The sequence below is a fragment of the Oncorhynchus mykiss genome, chromosome 23 (genome assembly GCF_013265735.2).
Source record: "Oncorhynchus mykiss isolate Arlee chromosome 23, USDA_OmykA_1.1, whole genome shotgun sequence".
NCBI classification, from domain to species: domain Eukaryota; kingdom Metazoa; phylum Chordata; class Actinopteri; order Salmoniformes; family Salmonidae; genus Oncorhynchus; species Oncorhynchus mykiss.
In genome coordinates, this window is record NC_048587.1 from 36,738,859 (window position 1) to 36,763,823 (window position 24,965).

At 44.9% G+C, this 24,965-nt stretch overlaps 1 protein-coding gene across 1 annotated transcript; it reads left to right on the forward strand.

The window, feature by feature from the left end:
* Nucleotides 1-6,118: 6,118 nt before the first annotated feature.
* Nucleotides 6,119-24,422, forward strand: LOC110502670 (mitoferrin-2). Its single transcript, XM_021580895.2, has 4 exons — nucleotides 6,119-6,827; nucleotides 14,712-14,940; nucleotides 21,170-21,226; nucleotides 22,116-24,422. Exons 1-4 carry the CDS (start codon nucleotides 6,477-6,479, stop codon nucleotides 22,691-22,693), a joined length of 1,215 nt encoding a protein of 404 aa, XP_021436570.2. The 5' UTR covers nucleotides 6,119-6,476; the 3' UTR covers nucleotides 22,694-24,422.
* The last annotated feature ends 543 nt before the right edge of the window (nucleotides 24,423-24,965 follow it).

Consider the following 24,965-nt stretch of genomic DNA (forward strand, 5'->3'; position numbering starts at 1 on the left):
CAACTTCTCATCGTTGAACACTACTCTGAGTTTTGGGAAATTGAACTGCTCCCTGACTTGTCTGCAGAGATGGTCATAAAGCGCTGACAAGGTCATCACGGACAATGGCCCACAATTCACTGCACAGTTCAAGTGTTTTGCCTCAGAATGGGAGTTTGACCACATGACCTCCTCTTCAAGGCACCCAAAGGCAAAAGGCAAGGCAGAGTCAGTTATCAAGATTGCAAAAAAACTGTTACGCAAGGCTTTGCGTAACAGCAACAACCCCTGGAAAGCCATCTTACAGTGGAGGAACACACCCACCGAAAACAGCAGCCCAGCGCAACGCCTTCTGGCCAGACGTCTGAAGACCACCATCCCTGTAGCTAACAAGCTACTTGAGCCCTGCGAACATGGTTGGCGTCAAAGAAAAATATTGTAGGTGTACATAGCTCTTAGAGACTTACCCAGAAAGGCTCACAACTGATTGATAAACAAAAGGTAATAAGTATTTTATAGCTCCAGCTTTTATAGCTGGAGCCTTCATTTAACAAACTAACCTGGGGAGTGTTCAGAGCTTATCCAGATCAGTGACTTTAGAAGTACCCTGTTAAGCCTAGAAAGGACATTGTTCCCTAGGCCAGCTCCCCATGAAAAGAGCATCATGCATTTTCTATTATACAGTTAACAAAATATCTGCAACACGCAGCTTGTTTTTAACCGCCTGAAGAATCTGCTGATGTTGCTGGTGCGATGAACCTGATAACATAGACGCACAACCTTCTCTAGGGGGTATCCATGATATACTTAAAGAGCCAAGGGCCAAAGTAGGCCTATTGTCTCCCTGATGGAAGATCAGTTGCTCATGGTCATGGCCTGAGACTGGAAGACTGGCAAATATTGTTTGGTTAATTTAGTGGAGTAAAGGAATGTTGTCCACGCAATGTGGGTGTCACGACTTCCGCCGGAGTCGGTCCCTCTCGTTTTTCAAGCGGCGTTCGGCGGTCGACGTCATCGGCCTTCTAGCCATCGCCGATCCCCTTTTAATTTTCCCTTTGTTTTGTCTTTGTTTTTTACACACCTGGTTTCAATTCCCCCATTACATGTTCATTATTTAACCCTCTGTTTTCCCCCATGTTTGTGTGCGTGTTTGTTTTATTGTTCTGGCTGTTACTGACGGCTGGTATTTTGTTGCTGGGTTTTGTTATTACGCCCGTTTATTTCGTGGTACCGGTATTTTTCCCGCACCATAGTATTGTGTTTGTACTGGTGTTATCTTGTATTAAATACCTTGTCCAAATATCTCAGCTCTCCTGCGCCTGACTCCTTTCACCAGTTACCCACAGCCTTGACAGTTGGGTACTTTGGACTAGAGGAAATCTAAATGTATTAGACCCTATTCCCACTATGAAAGATGGAGAGTGTGATGCTGCCACTACCATGCTTCACCGTAGGGATATTGGCCAGGTGATGAGTGGTGCCTGGTTTCCTCTAGATGTGACACCTGGCATTCAGAACAGAGAGTTCAATCTTGGTGTCATCAGAGAATCTTGTTTCTCATGGTCTGACAGTCCTTTAGGCGCCTTTTGGCAAACTCTGTCGTGTGGCTTTTACTGAGGAGTGGCTTCTGTCTGGCCACTCTACCATAAAGGCCTGATTGGTGCAGTGCTGCAGAGATGGTTGTCCTTCTGGAAGGTTCTCCTGTCTCCACAGAGAAACTCTGGAGCGCTGTCAGAGTGACCATCGGGTTCTTGGTTACCTCACTGACCAAGACCCTTTTCCCCCTTTTGCTCAGATTGGCCAGGTGGCCAGCTCTAGGAATAGTCTTGGTGGTTCCAGACTTCTTCTGTTTAAGAATGATGGAGGCCACTGTTCTTCGGGACCTTCAATGCTGCAGAAATCTTTTGGTACCCTTCCACAGATCTGTGCCTCAACTCAATCCTGTCTCGAAGTTCTACAGACAATTCCTTCATCCTCATGGCTTGGTTTTTGCTCTGACATGCACTGTCAACTGTGGGATCTTATATGGACAGGTGTGTGCTTTCCAAATCATGTCCAATCAATTGAATTTACCACAGGTGGACTCCAATGAAGTTGTGGAAACATTTTTATTTATGTTTATTTAACGTTTATTTAACTCAAGGATGATCAATGGAAACAGGATGCACCTGAGCTCAATTTCGAGTCTTATAGCAAAGGGTCTGAATACTTGTGTAAGTAAGGTATTTCTGCCAGATAAATTTGCCCACCAAAACATTTAAACCTGTTTTGCTTTGTCATTATGGGGTAATCGTGTGCATATTGATGAGAAAAAAAATATTTAATCACTTTTAGAATAAGGCTCTAACATAACAAAATGTGGAAAGAGTGAAGGGGTCTGAATGGTCTCTGAATGCACTGTACAGTGCCTTGCGAAAGTATTCCGCCCCCTTGAACTTTGCGACCTTTTGGCACATTTCAGGCTTCAAACATAAAGATATAAAACTGTATTTTTTTGTGAAGAATCAACAACAAGTGGGACACAATCATGAAGTGGAACGACATTTATTGGATATTTCAAACTTTTTTAACAAATCCAAAACTTAAAAATTGGGCGTGCAAAATTATTCAGCCCCTTTACTTTCAGTGCAGCAAACTCTCTCCAGAAGTTCAGTGAGGATCTCTGAATGATCCAATGTTGACCTAAATGACTAATGATGATAAATACAATCCACCTATGTGTAATCAAGTCTCCGTATAAATACACCTGCACTGTGATAGTCTCAGAGGTCCGTTAAAAGCGCAGAGAGCATCATGAAGAACAAGGAACACACCAGGCAGGTCCGAGATACTGTTGTGAAGAAGTTTAAAGCCGGATTTGGATACAAAAAGATTTCCCAAGCTTTAAACATCCCAAGGAGCACTGTGCAAGCGATAATATTGAAATGGAAGGAGTATCAGACCACTGCAAATCTACCAAGACCTGGCCGTCCCTCTAAACTTTCAGCTCATACAAGGAGAAGACTGATCAGAGATGCAGCCAAGAGGCCCATGATCACTCTGGATGAACTGCAGAGATCTACAGCTGAGGTGGGAGACTCTGTCCATAGGACAACAATCAGTCGTAAATTGCACAAATCTGGCCTTTATGGAAGAGTGGCAAGAAGAAAGACATTTCTTAAAGATATCCATAAAAAGTGTCGGTTAAAGTATGCCACAAGCCACCTGGGAGACACACCAAACGTGGAAGAAGGTGCTCTGGTCAGATGAAACCAAAATTGAACTTTTTGGCAACAATGCAAAACGTTATGTTTGGCGTAAAAGCAACACACCATCCCCACTGTCAAACATGGTGGTGGCAGCATCATGGTTTGGGCCTGCTTTTCTTCAGCAGGGACAGGGAAGATGGTTAAAATTGATGGGAAGATGAATGGAGCCAAATACAGGACCATTCTGGAAGAAAACCTGATGGAGTCTGCAAAAGACCTGAGACTGGGACGGAGATTTGTCTTCCAACAAGACAATGATCCAAAACATAAAGCAAAATCTACAATGGAATGGTTCAAAAATAAACATATCCAGGTGTTAGAATGGCCAAGTCAAAGTCCAGACCTGAATCCAATCGAGAATCTGTGGAAAGAACTGAAAACTGCTGTTCACAAATGCTCTCCATCCAACCTCACTGAGCTCAAGCTGTTTTGCAAGGAGGAATGGGAAAAAAAATTCAGTCTCTCGATGTGCAAAACTGATAGAGACATACCCCAAGCGACTTACAGCTGTAATCGCAGCAAAAGGTGGCGCTACAAAGTATTAACTTAAGGGGGCTGAATAATTTTGCACGCCCAATTTTTCAGTTTTTGATTTGTTAAAAAAGTTTGAAATATCCAATAAATGTCGTTCCACTTCATGATTGTGTCCCACTTGTTGTTGATTCTTCACAAAAAAATACAGTTTTATATCTTTATGTTTGAAGCCTGAAATGTGGCAAAAGGTCGCAACGTTCAAGGGGGCCGAATACTTTCGCAAGGCACTGTATATGTGCTGTACGCAATAGCCTGGGGACAAGGTTACCCAAACATAGACGTTAATGATTTGTCAATCTGAACCAATCATAGACGTCTATGTTTAACAAGTTTGGACAGCACAGTACATTACAGTACAGTACATTGCAGTACAGAAAAGTAGAGTGTAGTTCAGTACAGTATAGTAAAGAAAATAATATAATAGTTCAGTACAATCCTGTACAGTAGAGTAGAATATAGTAGAGTTACAGTGGGGCGAAAAAGTATTTGGTCAGCCACCAATTGTGCAAGTTCTCCCACTTAAAAAGATGAGAGAGGCCTGTATAATTTTCATCATAGGTACACTTCAACTATGACAGACAAAATACTTATTTTCCACCATAATTTGCAAATAAATTCATTAAAAATCCTAAAATGTGATTTTCTGGATTTTTTTTCTCATTTTGTCAGTCATAGTTGAAGTGTACATATGATGAAAATTACAGGCCTCTCATATTTTTAAGTGGGAGAACTTGCACAATTGGTGGCTGACTAAATACTTTTTTGCCCCCACTGTATGTACAGTACACAATAGAGCACATTAGAAATGAGTACACTACAATGTAGTGTACCTATTTAGGATACATCACCGTGAAGAGAATGAAATTCATATCATGAATGATGCATTTCTGTGTAGTATAGATCAGGGATCCATGATGGTATTCCATTACGGCAATTCTGTTAACCGGGTGTAAATACACTTCACATATTGTAGTTCAATACCCAAAATAAATTTGGTAATGTCATAGCTGACAACCCATTATTTTTGCAAACATCCGTCAATCTTAATTCGGAGCAGATATTTAATTACTGTGGAATTTCCCTCATGTGAAATGTGCTAGTAAGCCTTGGTTGGTATTTAGGGATCAAGCTATAATGAAAAATGTGTATGTTTGTATAATGAACAAAAATATAACCGCAACATGTAAAGTGTTGGTCCCATGTTTCTTGAGCTGAAATAAAAGATCCCCGAATTTTTCCATATGCACAAAATGCGTATTTCTGACAAATTATGTTCACAAATTTGTTTACATCCCTGTTAGTGAACATTTCTCCATTGCCAAGATAATCCATCCACCTGACAGGTGTGGCATATCAAGAAGCTGATTAAATAGCATTTTCATTACACAGGTGCACCTTTGTGCTGGAGACAATAAAAGGCCACTCTAAAATGTGCAGTTTTGTCACACAACACAATGCCTCAGATGTCTCAAGTTTTGAGGGTGTGTGAAATTGGCATGCTAACTGCAGGAATGTCCACCAGAGCTGTTGCCAGATAATTTCATGTTAATTTCTCTACCATAAGCCGCCTTCAACTTCATTTTAGAGAATTTGGCAGTACGTCCAATCGGTCTCAAACCGCAGACGACGTGCCAACATCTGACTTCTTCACCTGCGGGATCATCTGAGACCAGCTACCCAGACAGCTGATGAAATTGAGTAGCATTTCTATATGTAATAAAGCCCTTTGGTGAGGTAAAACTCATTCTGATTGGCTGGGTCTGGCTCCCTCCCAGGCCCACCCATGGCTATGCCCCTGCCCAGTCATGTGAAATCCATAGATTAGGGTCTAATGAATTCATTTCTATGAACTGATTTCTTATTATGAACTGTAACTAGGTAAAATCGTTGAAATTGTTGCGTTTATATAACAGTATATAAATAAACTAAACTACATCCTTGAAAAGAAAGGTAAGTGGAAATACATACAATTACGCTAGCACTATTGAATGAATAATAAGAAACTTTGCCATCTGTTGCATCTCAATAAACCCAAGACATAGCCTTATATCACAACAAAGGAGACATGGGAAAATAATAGAGTAAATAAGGTTGCCTTTGGTTAAGGTTGCCTTTGGTTGAGTTGACTACCGGTATTATACATTCCATCTGGCCGTATTTGTTTTTGAGCAGAAGTTGCGACCTAGTCATGACCTATTGTCCTTGACAAGCTTTTCCAGCCTAATACCGAGGGTAGGCTACTACGCCTCAGAGGGGAGAAAAAAACAACGGCGTCAACCGAGTTATCCAATCATAACATCGTTTTTTTATTCTGTTCCCGCCTTCTTCAGATGTTGTTATCCAAGAACACAACTTTTGAAACCTGTCAACTTGTAATATACATTGATTAACAAAATAGCATGTATTAGGAACATATTTGTTATGAGCCATATCAAATCACACACACATCATTTATATTTGAGAAAAATCTATAATACATCAGAAGGTCTAAATTCTGCCAATGGGCGGTTCCCATTTCCTCCAGCGTCAAACGGTCAGAGTGTGTCCCAAACACTGCGTGGTGTTGTCCGCCCTGGGGACTGAGGCCAGGAGTGGAAACTGTACGACCGGTAAACATCTGGGACGGGAATGTAAAAAAACGAACTACAAACGGGAACACGAAATAGCTTTAAACGGAGTGCCATTTGGGCATAAAGACTGTACATCAGGTTTCCAATGGAAGCGGATGGTTTCTTGAGAAGACGTCGGATGACAGCAGAGAGAGCAGGCGGGGACGCCGGGGTTGCTGGAGCCTCAGCCGGCGCAGAGGTCCGATGGCTCGGGGGAAGGATCTGGGGAGTGTCGGAGAGCCTCGTTGGGAGTTTGTCTCCCAGGATCGGAGGCGAGACCGAGATTAAGACTGTAATTCAGTTCAGTGGCGGGGCCCCTGAAGTAACGTTAGCAGATACTTCGGAACCCGACTATGAAGGTTTGCCGCAGGGCGCTTCGACCAGCACCCACATGGTTGCAGGAGCAGTGGCTGGGATCATGGAGCATTGCCTGATGTTCCCCATCGACTGTGTCAAGGTAACGTGGTAGGCTATGCTGGGCTAACGTTTAAACGCAAACTAGTTGGAACTGACTGATATTGGAAACTGGGCACATGAGGGTTGGACATTCCTTTGGCTCGTCATGACATGTGGCTTCAACTTGTCAATAAGTTTGGCAGGTCACAACACGGACGAGGCAAGGTCGATCCGGACAGGCTTGCATTTCAGCTAGGAAACTAATTTAACATGCTAATAAACTCTCATCCACTGCGAATTATTTAGTCGGCATAATTTCTGTAGTAGGTTAATAACTTTGGCGTACAGGATTTAATTGGAGTTGATATGAAAACTTTTATTGAACAGTGTGTGTTGCAGTTGTTAGCATCATCTGCTTAGTTAAAAAGCCATATCAGCTAACGTTAGCTAACTAACTTACCAACAAGCTCGGCCTGTGCATCAGCTCGAGCCTGGGGGTCAATGTTGATTAGCTAGTAGGAAGCGAGCTAGCGCCTGCTAGAAAATAGGTTAGGCTTATCAGTTTGGCAATGAATGTTAGCTAACTACTTTATTCCGTATTTTCATGAGCAGATTTCGGAAGCTATTTCGATACTTCTAGAATGAAACGAGAAGTTGTGTTATTTCCTTTGGGGAAGGAGACAGAGTTAGCACGAAGCAGCACGTGTTCCCCTCCTGTACATACAAGTCAAGGCATACCAATGCACAGCGCATTGATAGCCGGGATAGCGCTATTTACAGTACATAGTACATACTGCTATTAACTACTTCCCTGTATTTCCCGAACGTTCACCCGATTCAAGAAGAGAACCCATTGGTGGGAGAAACCACCTTCTGTCAAAATAGTCTACACTTTGCAGCACCAAAAACATAGCCGAGCTACAAGTAGCTTTTAACTAGGCAGAGAATGCATTAACGCTGGTGTGGTCTTCTAAGGCAATGTTATCTGCTGCCTGGCTAGCAGGATTTAGGTGGGGTGGAACTGTTTATTGTTTACGGAAAATACAGGGCTAGATGTTCTGGGATTAAGAGTACAATGCTACTATTTTGTGCTAATTCTGGCTGACAAGTTGGCTCTACCACTGCACAAATTTAAGAAAAGTTATGTTATCATAAGACTATAAATTCGTTTTGGATTATGTACTTAGCTATGGTGTTATGTAAACAAGAGATGATAAATTACATTGGCCTGTGCAGTTGTGACAGGCCCACTCAATGATTAAGATCTACTCTGGCATGGCTCATGTGCTTACAGCCCTTTACAATGTCTGATTTCTTCCCATCTTGTGGTCCCTGTAGAGCAGGGGTCTCCAACCATGTTCCTGAAGAGCTACCCTCGTGTATTGTTTCGCTCCAACCCCAGTTGTAACTAACCTGTTTCGCCTTATCAACCAGCTAATTATTAGAATCGGGTGTGCTAGATTAGGGTTGGAGTGAATTTACAGGACGGTAGTTCTCCAGGACCAGGGTTGGAGAGCCCTGCTGTAGAGAGAGTCATGAGTTGGTCCTTGATTTAAATGATTGTTTACTGCGATGCAGAGACAGATCAACAGCGTGAGAGTGGTATGGTAGGTGGGGAGAGGAGTCAACTGTTTGTGTCAGGTGGGAGAGCAGGGCTCTCAGAACAAAGCAGAGATTCATCTTCTTTCCCAGCTGCAGTTCTCACCTCTGCTCCAGGTGCTGCTCAAACAACTTGGGCTGTGTCTCAATAGTCAGAAGTGGCTTCCTCTCCCTGTCTCATCTTTTTCCAATGACAAGAAAGGACAGTTGAAACAAAGCATGTTCCCAGTGTGCATCCAGCCACCATGTTGCTTTCACATATACTGTGTTTTCAGATCCGGACAGACTGAGAGGAGGCGAGGATGTATCTTTAGAGTTTTGAGGTGCAGCCCAGACAGTGAAATTGTCTGCCTGCTGAGGAAGGGCAGCCTGAGCTAGATGCTACACAGACTCACTGATCTATAAATCATGTCACCTGTCAAACATGGCATTAACTGGCCCTACTTTTAAACACATTAACAGATCTGTACAGATGGAGGAGACCTAGCTCAAGCTGACAGCTGACCCCAGTGGACTAGCACGAACACAAACACAGTTAAAAATCTTTGTAAAATACCTTGCAGGGGTTGTGACAGATTGCACAGTAGAGATAATGTCGTAACTTGTTGTTTACACTCAATCCGAAGGTTGAGATTAGACATGCTCTTTCCAGGCAAGCTCCCTGCAATACAAAACCATACCATTGGCTACATTTTTATTTATTTAACCGTTATATAACTAGGCAAGTCAGTTAAGAATAAATTCTTATTTACAATGACAGCCTACCAAAAGGCCTCCTGCTGGGATTAAAAATATAGGACAAAATGCACATCACGACAATAGAGACTCTACACAAAGAGAGATCTAAGACAACATAGCATGGCAGCAACACATGACAACATAGCATGGTAGCAACACAGCATGGCAGCAGCACAACATTGTAGCAGACAACAGCACAAAGGGCAAGAAGGTAGAGACAACAATATATCACGCGAAGCAGCCACAACTGTCAGTAAGAGTGTCCATATACAGTACCAGTCAGAAGTTTGGACACTCATTCAAGGGTTTTTCTTTATATTTACTATTTTCTACATTGTAGAATAATAGTGAAGACAACACTATGAAATAACATATGGAATCATGCAGTAACCAAAAAGGTGTTAAACAAGTCAAATATCTTTGAGATTCTTCAAAGTATCCACACTTAGCTTAAAATCAAATGTTATTGGTCACATACACATGGTTAGCAAATGTTATTGTGAGTAGCAAAATGCTTGTGCTTCTAGTTCCAACAGTGCGGCAATATCTAACAAGTAATCTAACAATTCCACAGGTACCTTAATACACACAAATCTAAGTAAAGGGATGGATTAAGAATATGTACGTATAAATATATGGATGAGCAATGACCGACCGGCATAGGCAAAATACAATAGATGGTATAAAATACAGTATATACATGAGATGAGTAATGCAAGATATGTAAACATTATTATTAAAGTTTAAAAAGTGACAAGTGATCCATTTGTTAGTAGCCAATGATTTCAAGTCTGTAGTAGGCAGCAGCCTCTCTGTGTTAGTGATGGCTGTTAATCAATCAAATGCATTTATGAAGCCCTTCTTACATCAGCTGATGTCACAAAGTGCTGTACTGAAACCAAGCCTAAAACCCCAAACAGCAAGCAATACAGGTGTAGAAGCACGGTGGCTAGGAAAAACTCCCTAGAAAGGCCAGAACCTAGGAAGAAACCTAGAGAGGAACCAGGCTATGAGGGGTTGCCAGTCCTCTTTCGGCTGTACCGATCATTCAGAGTATCTCTACCGCTCCCTATCTCTAAAACTCTCTAGAGTTTTAAACAGAAGGTCTGGTAGCATGTCCGGTGAACGGGTCAGGGTTCCATAGCCGCAGGCAGAACAGTTGAAACTGGAGCAGCAGCACGACCAGGTGGACTGGGGACAGCAAGGAGATATCAGTCCAGGTAGTCCTGAGGCATGGTCCTAGGGAAAGAAAGTCCGCCGCGAGAGGGAAAGAAAGAGGGAGAATTAGAGAGAGCATACTTAAATTCAAACAGGACACTGGATAAGTCAAGATAAATACTCCAGATATAACAGACTGACCCCAGCCCCCCGACACATAAACTATTGCAGCATAAACACTGGCGGCTGAGAACGGAGGGGTCGGGAGACACTGGCCCCGTCCGACGATACCCCGGACGGGGCCAAACAGGCAGGATATAACCCCACCCACTTTTCCAAAGCACAGCCCCCACACCACGAGAGGGATATCTCCAACCACCAACTTACCATCCTGAGACAAGGCAGGGTATAGCCCACGAAGATCTCCCCCACGGCACAAACCCAAGGGGGGCGGCAGTGACAGGAAGATCACGTCAGTGACTCAACCCACTCAAGTGACGCACCCCTCCTAGGGACAGCATGGAAAAGCACCAGTAAGCCAGTGACTCAGCCCCTGTAATAGGGTTAGAGGCAGAGAATCCCAGTGGAGAGATGGGAAATGGCCAGGCAGAGACAGCAAGGGTGGTTCGTTGCTCCAGAGCCTTTCCGTTCACCTTCACACTCCTGGGCCAGACTACACTCAATCATAGGACCAATTGAAGAGATGAGTCTTCAATGAATACTTAAAGCTTGAGACCGAGTCTGCGTCTCTCACATGGATAGGCAGACCATTCCATAAAAATTGAGCTCTATAGGAGAAAGCCCTGCCTCCAGCTGTTTGCTTAGAAGTTCTAGGGACAGTAAGGAGGCATGCGTCTTGTGACCGCAGCGTACGTGTATGTATGCTGGCTTACAGGCTGGCTAACTGGCTGGCTGACAGCCTGCTGGCTAACTGGCTGGCTGACAGCCTGCTGGCTAACTGGCTGGCTGACAGCCTGCTGCCTGGCCTGCACCCTATCTCATTGTGGAGCTAGAGGAGTTAGAGCCCTGTCTATGTTCGTAGATAAGATGAGAGTACCCCTCCAGCTAGGATGTAATGTAGTCTGTCACTCCTCAGCACGCCAGGTGTGGTCCTGTTTGTGGGTGAGTCCCAGAAAGACAGCCAATTATCTACTAATTCTATCTTTTGGGAGGGACAGAAAACCGTTTTCAACAAGCGATTGAGTTGTGAGACTCTGCTGTAGAGCTCATCACTCCCCCTAACTGGGTGGGGGCCAGAGACAATTACTTGATGCCCACACATCTTTCTAGCTGATTTACACGCTGAAGCTATTTTGTGCTGATGGCCTTGAGATAGAAGTTATTTTTCAGTCTCTCAGTCCAGCTTTGATGCACCTGTATTGGCCTCGCCTTTGGATGGTAGCAGAGTGAACAGGCAGTCGCTCGGTTGGTTGTTGTCCTTGATGATCTTTTTAGCCTTCCTGTGACATCGGGTGCTATAGGTGTCCTAGATGGCAGGTAGTTTGCCCCCGGTGATGAGTTTTGCACACTTGGCATTCTCTCAACCAGCTTCATGAGGTAGTCACCTGGAATACATTTCAATTAACAGGTGTGCCTTGTTAAAAGTGAATTTGTGTAATTTCTTTCCTTAATGCATTTGAGACAATCAGTTGTGTTGTGACAAGGTAGGGGTGGTATACAGAAGATAGCCCTATTTGGTAAAAGACCAAGTCCATATTATGGCAAGAACAGCTCAAATAAGCAAAGAGAAACAACAGTCCATCATTACTTTAAGACACGAAGGTCAGTCAATCTGGAAAATTTCAAGAACGTTCTTCAAGTGCAGTCCCAAAAACCATCAAGCGCTATGATGAAATTGGCTCTCATGAGGACCGCCACAGGAAAGGAAGACCCAGAGTTACCTCTGCTGCAGAGAATACATTCATTAGAGTTTCCAGCCTCAGAAATTGCAGCCCAAATAAATTCAGCAAAACAAGAAATGTCCTCTCATTGTCAACTGCGTTTATTTTCAGCAAACATAACGTGTAAATATTTGTATGGACATAACACCATTCAACAACTGAGACATAAACTATACAAGTTCCATAGACGTGACTAACAGAAATTGAATAATGTGTCCCTGAACGAAGGGGGGGGGGGGGGGGGGGGGGGGGTCAAAATCAAAAGTAACAGTCAGAAGTATCTTGTGTGGGCACGAGCTGCATTATGTACTGCAGTGCATCTTCTCCTCATGGACTGCACCAGATATGCCAGTTCTTCCTGTGAGATGTTACCCCACTCTTCCACCAAGGCACCTGCAAGTTCCCGGACATTTCTGGGGGGAATGGCCCGAGCCCTCACCGTCCGATCCAACAGGTCCCAGACGTGCTCAGTGAGATTGAGATCCGGGTTGTTGTTGTTGCCATCCTGTACCTGTCCCGCAGGTGTGATGTTTGGATGTACCGATCCTGTGCAGGTGTTGTTACACGTGGTCTGCCACTGCAAGGATGATCAGCTGTCTGTCCTGTCTCCCTGTAGCGCTGTCTAAGGTGTCTCACAGTACGGACAATACAATTTATTGCCCTGGCCACAACGTTCACATAGATGAGCAGTGACCCTGGGCGTCTTTCTTTTGATGTTTTTCAGAGTCAGTAGAAAGGCCTCTTTAGTGTCCTATGTTTTCATAACTGTGACCTTAATTGCCTACCGTCTCTAAGCTGCTAGTGTCTTAGCGACCGTTCAACCGGTGCATATTCATTAATCGTTTATGGTTCATTGAACAAGCATGGGAAACAGTGTTTAAACTCTTTACAATGAAGATCTGCAAAGTTAATTCGTAAAAATCAAATTATCTTTGAAGGACAGGGTCCTGAAAAATAAACATTTCTTTTTTTTGCTGAGTTTAAATGCATCACAGAGTTCACGTAACAGACACATCTCAACACCAACTGTTCAGAGGAGACTGTGTGAATCAGGCCTTCATGGTCGAATTGCTGCTAAGAAACCACTACTAAAGGACACCAATAAGAAAATACTTGCTTTGCCCAATTAACACGAGCAATGGACATTAGACTGGTGGAAATCTGTCCTTTGGTCTGATGAGTCCAAATTTGAGATTTTTGGTTCCAACCGCAGTGTCTTTGTGAGACGCAGAGTAGGTGAATGGATGAGCTCCGCATGTGTAGTTCCCACCATGAAGCATGGAGGAGGTGCTTTGCTGGTGACACTGTCAGTGATTTATTTAGAATTCAAGGCACTCTGCAGCGATACACCATCCCATCTGGTTTGCACTTAGTCACACTATCATTTGTTTTTCAACAAGACAATGACCCAACACATCTTTAGGCTGTGTAAGTGCTATTTAACCAAGATGGAGTGCCGCGTCAGATGACCTGGCCTCCACATTCACCCGACCTCAACCCAATTGAGATGGTTTGGGATGAGTTGGACCGCAGAGTGAAGGAAAAGTAGCCAACAAGTGCTCAGCATATGTGGGTACTACTTCAGTACTGTTGGGAAAGCATTCCAGGTGAAGCTGGTTGAGTGAATGCCAAGAGTGTGCAAAGCTCTCAAGGCAAAGTGTGGCTGCTTTGAAGAATCTAAACTGTAAAATGGTTTGTTTAACACTTTTTTGTTGTTGTCAGGGCTGTGTTATTGCATAGTGTTGATGTCTTCACTGCTATTCTACAATGTAGAAAACAGTAAAAAATAATGAAAAACCCTTGAATGAGTAAGTGTGTCCAAACTTTTGACTGGTACTGTATATACCTATGTCAGGGCCGAGGGAACGGTTTTCATTTAATTGAACTTTTATTCACAGACTAGTCACATTGTGACATTGACATCAAATATATCGCAGGAAAGACCTTTTCAAGATGGCAGCAATCTGCGAAGATGCATGTAAATCTCTTACAGGGCTAGAATTCCACACAGCCTATAACGGTGGCCCGAGGCCCTGTTTACATTTCCTGGAAAGCGTGCACACACCAGTGCAGAAAACAATCCACATGTGGGAGCCAGGGCCTCATTTGCTTGTGGTGATGTGGTCATTTTTAGAAGACCCTCTGCCTCTCACAGCACTAGACTTACTGTGATGGGATGAATCCTGACACTGGCCCAACGATAAGGATTGTGTTTGTGTGTGGAGTCAGGTTGTTTGAGTGTTGCTGGTGGGACAGATGCTTACCCTGGGTGTCGTTATTCAACACTTCCTTCTATTCAACTGGGCGTGGGCATGACTACTCAACATTTTCAAAATATTTAGCGGGTGGAAGGCAAAAGCACCGACTATTACTTACCCGTATTCATCCCACCTCTGCTCAGATTTCATTGGTTGTTAACATGGTAGTTCTCAAATTTCAAGTAAAATGTTATAGTTGCAGTCAGGTTAGGTATGGCAGGAAGTTTATGGTTAGGTTATGAATAGGGTAACCAGTAGGCGTGTGACCTCTAACCTCTCTTCCCTGTGTAGACGCGTATGCAGAGCCTACAGCCTGAGCCTGCTGCCCGTTACCGGAATGTGATGGATGCTCTTCGGCGAATCATAACCACCGAGGGTGTCTGGCGACCAATGAGAGGGCTGAATGCCACAGCCGTGGGGGCGGGTCCGGCGCACGCCCTCTACTTCGCCTGCTACGAGAAACTGAAGAAGAGTCTGGGTGACATCATCCACCCCGGGGCTAACAGCCATCTGGCCAACGGTATACCAGAAAGATATACACACACACACACACACACACTCAAAACACACACTAGCACATGCACACACCAATCCTGTGCTTCTCTGCAACCACTCTTTGGATTACTTGTTGACTTCCTGGAAATATAACAATATGACATTGTTTTTTCTAGTAAATGCTAGCAGTTCATTTGGTTTTTCCAATATTCTATTTTTAGCAACTTCAATTAAACTATTTTGCTGTATTTTTACAGCTATGTTGCTGTAGTCCTGTAGAGATAATCTCTGTTACACACTACAGAGAGAGAGGGCAAGAAGACCCCCTTCTCCTCTGGACACTTAAGTGGATGCTGCTCGGACTAACCTAGATGAACCTTGGTCTCAGACACTGAGTTATGTGTGCGGGTGAGTCAGCCTGCCAGTTCTAACAGCTGGAGCAGAGTGGTGGTGCCACACCCTTAATACCCCCATCCCCTGGACAGTAGAGGGGACAAATGCCTGCGCTATACTTCAGGCTCTCTCATACCCAGTGCAGTAAGCAGGCCCTAAGAACCTGGTTTCTCTCTAGGTTTCTTCCTAGGCTCCTGCCCTCTAGGGAGTTTTTCCTAGCCACTGTGCTTCTCCATTGCTTACTCTTTGGGGTTTTAGGCCGGGTTTCTGTATAGCACTTTGTGACAACTACTGATGTAAAAAGGGATTTATAAATACATTTGATTTGACTGAATCTAACTTGTTGGGCCACCTGCCAGTGAAATAAACATCACCAGCCACTCAGGTGGTGGATCAGCTGTTGGCCGGGGCTAATTCCGTCCCAGCAGGGTAGCAGGAGGGATATCTTTCTGGCCATGGAGCTGATCTGACATTGTCTGTATGCTCTCTGAGGTCAGAGTTCTGCAGAGTCAGCCAGGTCCACAAATAGACCAGGGCCTCTGACTGACTACATGCCATGCTACGGTGTCCAGGTCCATGCTACGGTGTCCAGGTCCATGCTACGGTGTCCAGGTCCATGATACGGTGTCCAGGTCCATGCTACAGACATGCGTCAGAGAAAAGTTGTACCTGAGCACTGCTGCGTGAGGAGAGAGGCTGGCACTATTGCTGCAGCCATAATCTGCTGGCGATGTATGAACCGTCTATATCCGTGTTGCATCCTGTTTACATGGCCCAACTTGCGCACTAGCACTCGGCCCACATGCGCACTAGCACTCGGCCCACATGCGCACTAGCACTCGGCCCACATGCGCACCAGCACTCGGCCCACATGCGCACCAGCACTCGGCCCACATGCGCACTAGCACTCGGCCCACGTGCGCACTAGCACTCGGCCCACGTGCGCACTAGCACTCGGCCCACATGCGCACTAGCACTCGGCCCACATGCGCACTAGCACTCGGCCCACATGCGCACCAGCACTCGGCCCACATGCGCACTAGCACTCGGCCCACATGCGCACTAGCACTCGGCCCACATGCGCACTAGCACTCGGCCCACATGCGCACTAGCACTCGGCCCACATGCGCACCAGCACTCGGCCCACATGCGCACTAGCACTCGGCCCACATGCGCACTAGCACTCGGCCCACATGCGCACTAGCACTCGGCCCACATGCGCACTAGCACTCGGCCCACATGCGCACTAGCACTCGGCCCACATGCGCACTAGCACTCGGCCCACATGCGCACCAGCACTCGGCCCACATGCGCACTAGCACTCGGCCCACATGCGCACTAGCACTCGGCCCACATGCGCACTAGCACTCGGCCCACATGCGCACTAGCACTCGGCCCACATTCGCTCTAGCACTCGGCCCACATGCGCACCAGCACTCGGCCCACATGCGCACCAGCACTCGGCCCACATGCGCACCAGCACTCGGCCCACATGCGCACCAGCACTCGGCCCACATGCGCACCAGCACTCGGCCCACATGCGCACTAGCACTCGGCCCACTCGGCCCAGATACATGTCAGACATTGGATGACAATAAAATGTTAATCTTCGGCAATTATTTGTCTTGACTACAGCTGGCTAGGCTAATTGAGGCCACATGCTGCACTTTCTCCCCAACCCCATTCAGATAAAACAACCTGCTTGTTGGTTGCTTGTTGTAGTCTACTCAGTCTCACTTTTAATTCCGTATTTTTTTCCCAACTTGCATTGCATTAGTGTACTCATTGCATTGCATAAACTTTGATTGGCCAACATAAACAAGCCACACACGTGAAGGGTGCATGTCAATAAAACATTGAAAAGTTTATTTTATTATATTGAACAAAAATATAAACGCTTGTTGATGAATAGATACATGAGAAACGAGACCAAGTTGAGACTCTGGACAAGGCGGATAAGGTATAGTAAAGGCCGTTTATTCAAGAGTAATGATATCTGGCAAAGCGTGCTGCACGGCCCCGTTCGTCTAGCTCTTAGGGAACTATCGGAAGAAGAGACCTGAAACATGATGTGCAGTTCATTTTGTACATTGAAATGACGTAGGTAGATTCTGGTAGTCTGGGCTTCTGGTAGGTTGCTTGTAGGTGATAGACAGTCCCCTCCAGCCTGGTGTCAGTATCCCATTGGTTCTCGACAGAGTTCTTTGTCTTTGGAGCCCATCCCGAAGGGGGTTTGAGTGTGTGCGTGTGTTTATGAGTTTCAGTGTGTATGTTATCTTAGTCAGCCACCTGTGCGGGGGGTTTCCAGTGCTGTTAGTATCTACTGGAAAACAGGGAGAGGGGGCTATAATTGCATGGTTAGGCCACAGGCAGACAACAGTCAGTGAATGCGTTATTACATGTGTTAATATGTTATTACACGCAACATGCAACAATTCTAAGTTCATATAAGGAAATCGGCCAATTGAAATAAATTAGGCCCTAATCTATGGATATCACATGACTGGGAATAAAGATATGTTGGTCTGTTGGTCACAGATGTCTTTCAAAAAAGAGGGGGGTGTGAATCAGAACCTGTCAGCATCTGGTGTGACCACCATTTTGCCTCATGCAGCGCAACACATCTCTTTCACACAGAGTTTCAGGCTGTTGATTGTGGCCTGTGGAATGTTGTCCCACTCTTCAATGGCTGTGCGAAGTTGCTGGGTACTGGCGGCTACTGGAACATGCTGTTGTACGCGTCATTCTAGAGCATCCCAAACATGCTCAATGGGTAACATGTCTAGTGAGTATGCAAGACATGGAAGAACTGGGGCATTTTCAGCTTCCAGGAATTGTGTACAAATCCTTGTGTCATTATCATGCTAAAACATGAGGTGATGGCGGAGGGTGATTGGCATGACAATGAGCCTCTGGATCTCATCACAGTATTCAAATTACCATCGATAAAATGCAAGTCGGAAGTTTACATACACTTAGGTTCGAGTCATTAAAACTTGTTTTTCAACCACTCCACAAATGTCTTATTAACAAACTATAGTTTGGGCAAGTCGGTTAGGACATCTACTTTGTGCATGACACAATTTTTCCAACAATTGTTTAGACTAATTATTTCACTTTTAACTCACTGTATCACAATTCCAGTGGTCCAGAAGTTTACATGCACTAAGTTGACTGTGCCTTTTTAAACAGCTTGGAAAATTCCAGAAAATGATGTCATGACTTTAGAAGCTTCTGACAGTCTGGTTCATCCTTGGGAGCAATTTCCAAATGGCTAAAAGTACCACGTTGATCTGTAAAAACTATGGTACGCAAGTATTAACACCATGGGACCACGCAGCCGTCATACCGCTCAGGAAGGAGACGCGTTCTGTCTCCTAGAGATTAACATCTATTGGTGTGAAAAGTGCTAATCAATCCCAGAACAACAGCAAAGGACCTTGTGAAGATGCTGGAGTAAACAGGTACAAAAGTATCTATATCCACAGAAAACGAGTCCTATATCGACATAACCTGAAAGGCCGCTCAGCAAGGAAGAAGCCGCTGCTCCAAAACCGCCATAAAAAAGCCAGACTACGGTTTGCAACTGCACATAAGGACAAAGATCGTACTTTTTGGAGAAATGTCCTCTGGTCTGATGAAACAAAAATAGAACTGTTTGCCATAACATTGTTATGTTTGGAGGACAAAGGGGGAGGCTTGCAAGCCGAAGAACACTATCAAAACCATGAGGCACGGGGGTGGCAGCTTCATGTTGTGGGAGTGCTTTGCTGCAGGAGGGTCTGGTGCACTTCACAAAATTGATGGCATCATGGGGATTGAAAATGATGTGCATATGTTGAAGCAACATCTCAAGACATCAGTCACGAAGTTAAAGCTTGGTTGCAAATGGGTCTTCCAAACGGACAATGACCCCAAGCATACTTCCAAAGTTGTGGCAAAATGGCTTAAGGACAACAAAGTCAAGGTATTGGAGTGGCCATCACAAAGCCCTGACCTCAATCGTATAGAAAATGTGTGGGCAGAACTGAAAAGGCGTGTGTGAGCAAGGAGGCCTTACAAACTTGACTCGGTTACACCAGTTCTGACAGGAGGAATGGGCCAAAATTCACTCAACTTATTGTGGGAAGCTTGTGGAAGGCTACCTAAAACGTTTGACCCAAGTTAAACAATTTAAAGGCAATGCTAACAAATACTAATTGAGTGTATGTAAACTTCTGACCCTCTGGGAATCTGATGAAAGAAATAAAAGCTGAAATAAATCATTCTCTCTACTATTATTCAGGCATTTCATTCTTAAAATAAAGTGGTGATCCTAACTGACCTAAGACAGGGAATTTTTACTCAGAGTAAATGTCAGGAATTGTGAAACTGAGTTTGAATGTATTTGGCTAAGGTGTATGTAAACCTCCGACTTTAACTGTACCTTCTCATCGCCCAGAAGACTGCCGCTTACTGGATGTTTTTTTTATTCACCATTCTTGGTAAACCCTAGACACTACCGTGCGTAAAATGCCCAGGTGGGAGTCTTTTCTGAGATACTAGATCCAGCGTGCCTGGCACCGACGATCATTCCACCAAAACTCAAAGTCGCTTCGGTCACTCGTTTTGCCTATGCTAAAGTTCAATCGATCAGTGACTGAATGCCTCTGCCTGTCTGCCTGCTTTATAAAACAAGCCATGGCCATGTGACTCAGTCTGTAGGAGCGACCCATTTTCTTGAAGGTGGTGGTGTACCTAAAACTGTCCGGTGAGTGTTGGCTATTTTAATTTAAATGAGAAAATACTAACGTCCGTTCCGACATTTGAATACTCAAATAACCTTGCACATCCCTAATTTGCATGACAATAACATATTTAATTTTGCTCAGACGAAGCTAGTACTAGAGATACTTGCTCTTTTTATCCCTGTATCTGTTCTCTGCTCTTTCTTTCTCTTCCCTTCTTCCCAGGTCAGCTGACTGTCTCTTCTCTTCCCTCCTCCCTGGTTTCCAGGTCGGGGGAGAGGCAGGGTAAGACCTGCCCAGTAGAGGAAGGGATGTTTGACTCTGGTCCAGCAGGAGTAGTGATGGCCTGTTTTACCGCTAGGGAGAGCTAGAGCATTTTCTGTCATCTAGCCTCTCCTCACCCCTCTCTCCTCGTCTTTCCTTCTCTCCCTCTCCTCTACTCTTCTCTGCAATCTTTCTCCTTTTATATCTCTGGTCTTCTCTCTCTCTTCTCTTCTCTCTCTCTCTGTGTCTCTCTCTCTCTGTGTCTCTCTCTCTCTCTCTCTCTCCCCCTCTGTGTCTCTCTCTCCCCCTCTGTGTCTCTCTCTCCCCCTCTGTGTCTCTCTCTCCCCCTCTGTGTCTCTCTCTCCCCCTCTGTGTCTCTCTCTCCCCCTCTGTGTCTCTCTCTCCCCCTCTGTGTCTCTCTCTCCCCCTCTGTGTCTCTCTCTCCCCCTCTGTGTCTCTCTCTCCCCCTCTGTGTCTCTCTCTCCCCCTCTGTGTCTCTCTCTCCCCCTCTGTGTCTCTCTCTCCCCCTCTGTGTCTCTCTCTCCCCCTCTGTGTCTCTCTCTCCCCCTCTGTGTCTCTCTCTCCCCCTCTGTGTCTCTCTCTCCCCCTCTGTGTCTCTCTCTCTCTCTCTCTGTGTCTCTCTCTCTCTCTCTCTCTCTGTGTCTCTCTCTCCCCCTCTGTGTCTCTCTCTCTCTCTGTGTCTCTCTCTCTCTCTGTGTGTGTCTCTCTCTCTCTGTGTGTGTCTCTCTCTCCCTCTGTGTGTCTCTCTCTCCCTCTGTGTGTCTCTCTCTGTGTCTTTCTCTCTCTGTGTCTCTCGCTCTGTGTCTCTGTCTCTGTGTGTTTTAACCATTGAGTGTGTATGTGTTACAGGTGTGGCGGGGTGTGTGTCCACATTGCTTCACGACGCAGCCATGAACCCATCTGAAGGTAAATATGTCCATCTATAAGTATCTTTCCCTCTCTTAAACCTGCTTTCTTGATCTCACACATGGCATGTATTAAGGTGACATATGTTCTTTGCTGTAGATAAATGGCTATAGCAGAGCTCCCTCTGCAGCTGTAGCTCCTATGGCCTCCTCAAAGGCCTAGCCTGTTTACTCTGCACTGCTCGCTAGGGAGGGGAGGGCAAGGTGGAGGGGGAGACAGAGAAAGAAGGTAGGGTGGTGGGGAGGAGCAAGGCTCAGAATGAAATCAGATTAGAGACTGGGATAGAGATTGAGGGAGCGAGCAGGGTTGAGAGGGAGGGGGGAGACGTGGAGAAAGATGCTCCCTTGGGTCCTGTCGCCTTTGAATTGAACTTAACCACCGTCTGTAGACTACAGCAGACTTTGATGGGTATCCTTCCACTGAAATGCCTGGACAGGTGATCCTCAGGCAGCTGTGTAGGGTGGAGGCGAGGGACATAGGTGCTAGTCTCAGATTCCAAGGTAACGCCTGGGTCACTGCTTTGAACTTTAGCAGTCTAAATAAAAATCTATGTTAATGTCTTAATTGATCTGAACATCCTAATGCCCTCCTCAGCCTTGGAGGATGTTATGACTGCATTTTCAAAAAAAATCGTATCTGGTCAATAATTTGTCTTTCTTTTTTATCCTCCGGGCTATGTTCCTGGTCCCTAATGATGGAAACACACCTGGCATCCCTCCAATCCTCCCCTCTACTCACCTATCCATCCCTTCCTTCCTCTCTGCCTCACTATCCCTTATTTGTTCCTTTATACTGCTCTCATCGCTCGCTTTCCTCCATTCCTCTACTGCCTGCATTCTCTTTCTTATGCTCTATTCTGGATATTCTGTTTTTCTCCCTCCCTGTCCAGTGGTGAAGCAGCGTTTGCAGATGTATAACTCGCCGTACCGCGGCGTGATGGACTGTGTGCGTGCCGTGTGGCAGAGAGAGGGCCCTGGGGCCTTTTACCGCTCCTACACCACTCAGCTCACCATGAACGTGCCTTTCCAGGTGCTCCACTTCATGACCTACGAGTCCCTCCAGGAGCTCCTCAACCCCCACAGACAGTACAACCCCTCCTCACACATGGTGTCTGGAGCCCTGGCCGGGGCCATCGCTGCTGCAGCCACCACCCCTCTGGATGTCTGCAAGACTCTGCTCAACACCCAGGAGTCCCTGGTGGGGCTCCCCGCTGCAGGCCAGGGTGGAGGTCAGGGGACACACAGACACATCACAGGCCTGGCCCATGCCTTCCGGACAGTGTACAGGCTGGGTGGCCTGCCTGGGTTCTTTAAAGGAGTCCAGGCCAGGGTGGTCTATCAGATGCCCTCCACAGCCATCAGCTGGTCTGTCTATGAGTTCTTCAAGTACGGAATCACCAGGCACCAGCATGAGAAGAGGATAGCGCAGCAGAGGGAGGGAGGGAGAGAAGTAGAGAAGAAAAAATAAAGAGAATCCTCTTCATTCAGCCATCTCTCTTTGCCATCTCTTCCGTTTTCTCTCTATCAACCCCCTTCCTTTGCCCTTCGGAGCAAGCAGGTGTTCAGAGCAAGGAAGAATTGAGAGGAACAGTGGAGAGGAAGAATCGATACGCACATAAACCAACCAATACCCTCTTTACGCCGTTCAGACAGCCAATAAGAAAGTCTTCCAGATGTGGTTCAACTAATAACATCCCTGCTAAACTGTTTGCAAATTAAAATTTACAATTTCCTATGAAAGTGAATGTCATATATTGACACTACTTTATCAACGCACATAAATGCTAACCAGAATCATTGTTGATTCTGTTTTGCTAGTCTCCCAGTGAGTTTTGTTAAATATTTTGCTAATGAGTTTCCAATCCCTTTCATACGTATTGTTGTGATGAATTTGACAACCGCTGTCCTAACTGTCCGTGTTAAAGGTAGACTCAGCAATATAACTTCATTCTACACACCTGGGCCAATTCCTGCTGATAGAAATGAACAAAATTCCCTTATTGAGGTGCAGATTAAAAGAGCCATTAGATTTTGATTCGGTTTTTGTTGATGTGTGTAAGCAGGAAGTGTCCCAGCTTTGTATGATGTTATATTGCAGAGTACCTGTAAAGTTAATTATTGCGTTTAACTGTATGTGGATGAGAATGTTGTTCACTGTAAACCCCACCAGGGGCCACTGTGTTCCTCTCAATAGAGCTGTAGTAATAGAGTGAGTGACAGTTTGCCTTAAGGGGGCGTGTTAGTGTTGCTTTGTAAACCCAGGCAATAGTTAAAAGGCTTCAGGTACAAGTTGGCCTTAACCCCAGATCAAGAATCAGTTTGTCATTTCTCAATTCTTATCTTAACTGTTGAGGGTATAAAATAATATATAATCCTAGACCAATGGTTAGGAGCAACTTCTACCTTTTCGCAGAACTGGTAGAGACACAAAGGGAGTCCTCTCAAGGTTTGAAATCAGGAATTGCTCTCAAAATGGTTGCATACTATATATGTGAATTTAAATGTCACTTTTTTTAATCGGATCAGATTTGATGTAAAATGCTGAAATAGACTTAATTTATTTCTGCCAGTATTTTGTTAAGTATGTTAGCTCTATTCTGAGGAACTATTGAGAGTTATTTTTGTATTGATTCTGGAACACAAAGAACTAACCTTTAGTTGGCTGACACCACTGTTCTAGATCCAAAGCGACATGATTGACTTCTAGAAATAATTGCCATTTCATTGGCCAATAAACTCCATCCTGTCTTCTGATTGGTACTGATGTAAGGAAATGTTGTTTTCCCAGATCGCACATATTTTTGTTTTGAGTAGATCAAATTCTTGGATGGGATAACCTACCCACACACACTTACATTTTCTGTCGGTTTAGAGTCGTGCTGAGGAGCATTTCTGTCTGTAATAAAGCCCTTTTATGGGGAAAACTAATCTGTTTGGCTGGGCCTGGCTCCGGAATGGGTGGGCCTATGCCCTACAAGGCCCACTCATGTCTGCACCCCTGCCCAGTTGTGAAATCCATAGAAAAGGGCCTAATTTATTTATTTCAATTGCCTGATTTTCTGATATGATTTTCTGATATGAACTGTAACTCAGTGAAATATTTGAAATTGTACTGTACATACTGTATATCTACTTGAATATAAAGTTGAATCCTCCCTTCTCCTAAAATAAATGTATTAGGACAATACTTTATTTTAGTTCATGGTTACTGTCCATAATTGTCAGTTACATGATTATACAATAATTGTGCCAGCCCTACTCATGTTAGGGTTTGGCCCTGACTAACTAAAGGGTCAAGAAGGAAAGAGCTCATGATGCAAAACTTCCAATTGTCCATTTAAAGGTTTCTGAACATGCCATGTTTGTTTAATAAGCTGTTCTAAAGACAACAGGTAGAAGTTACCCTTAGACACATACACTACATGACCAAAAGTATGTGGACACCTGCTCGTCGAACATATCATTCCAAAACCGTGGCCATTAATATGGAGTTGGTCCCCCCTTTGCTGCTATAACAGCCTCCACTCTTCTGGAAAGGTTTTCCACTAGATGTTAGAACATTGCTAATGGGACTTGCTTCCATTCAGCCACAAGAGCATTGGTGAGGTCAGGCACTGATGTTGGGTTTTTAGCCCTGGCTCGCTGTCGGAGTTCCAATTCATCCCAAAGGCATTAGATTGGGTTGAGGTCAGGGCTCTGTGCAGGCCAGTCAAGTTCTTCCACACCAATCTCAAAAAAAA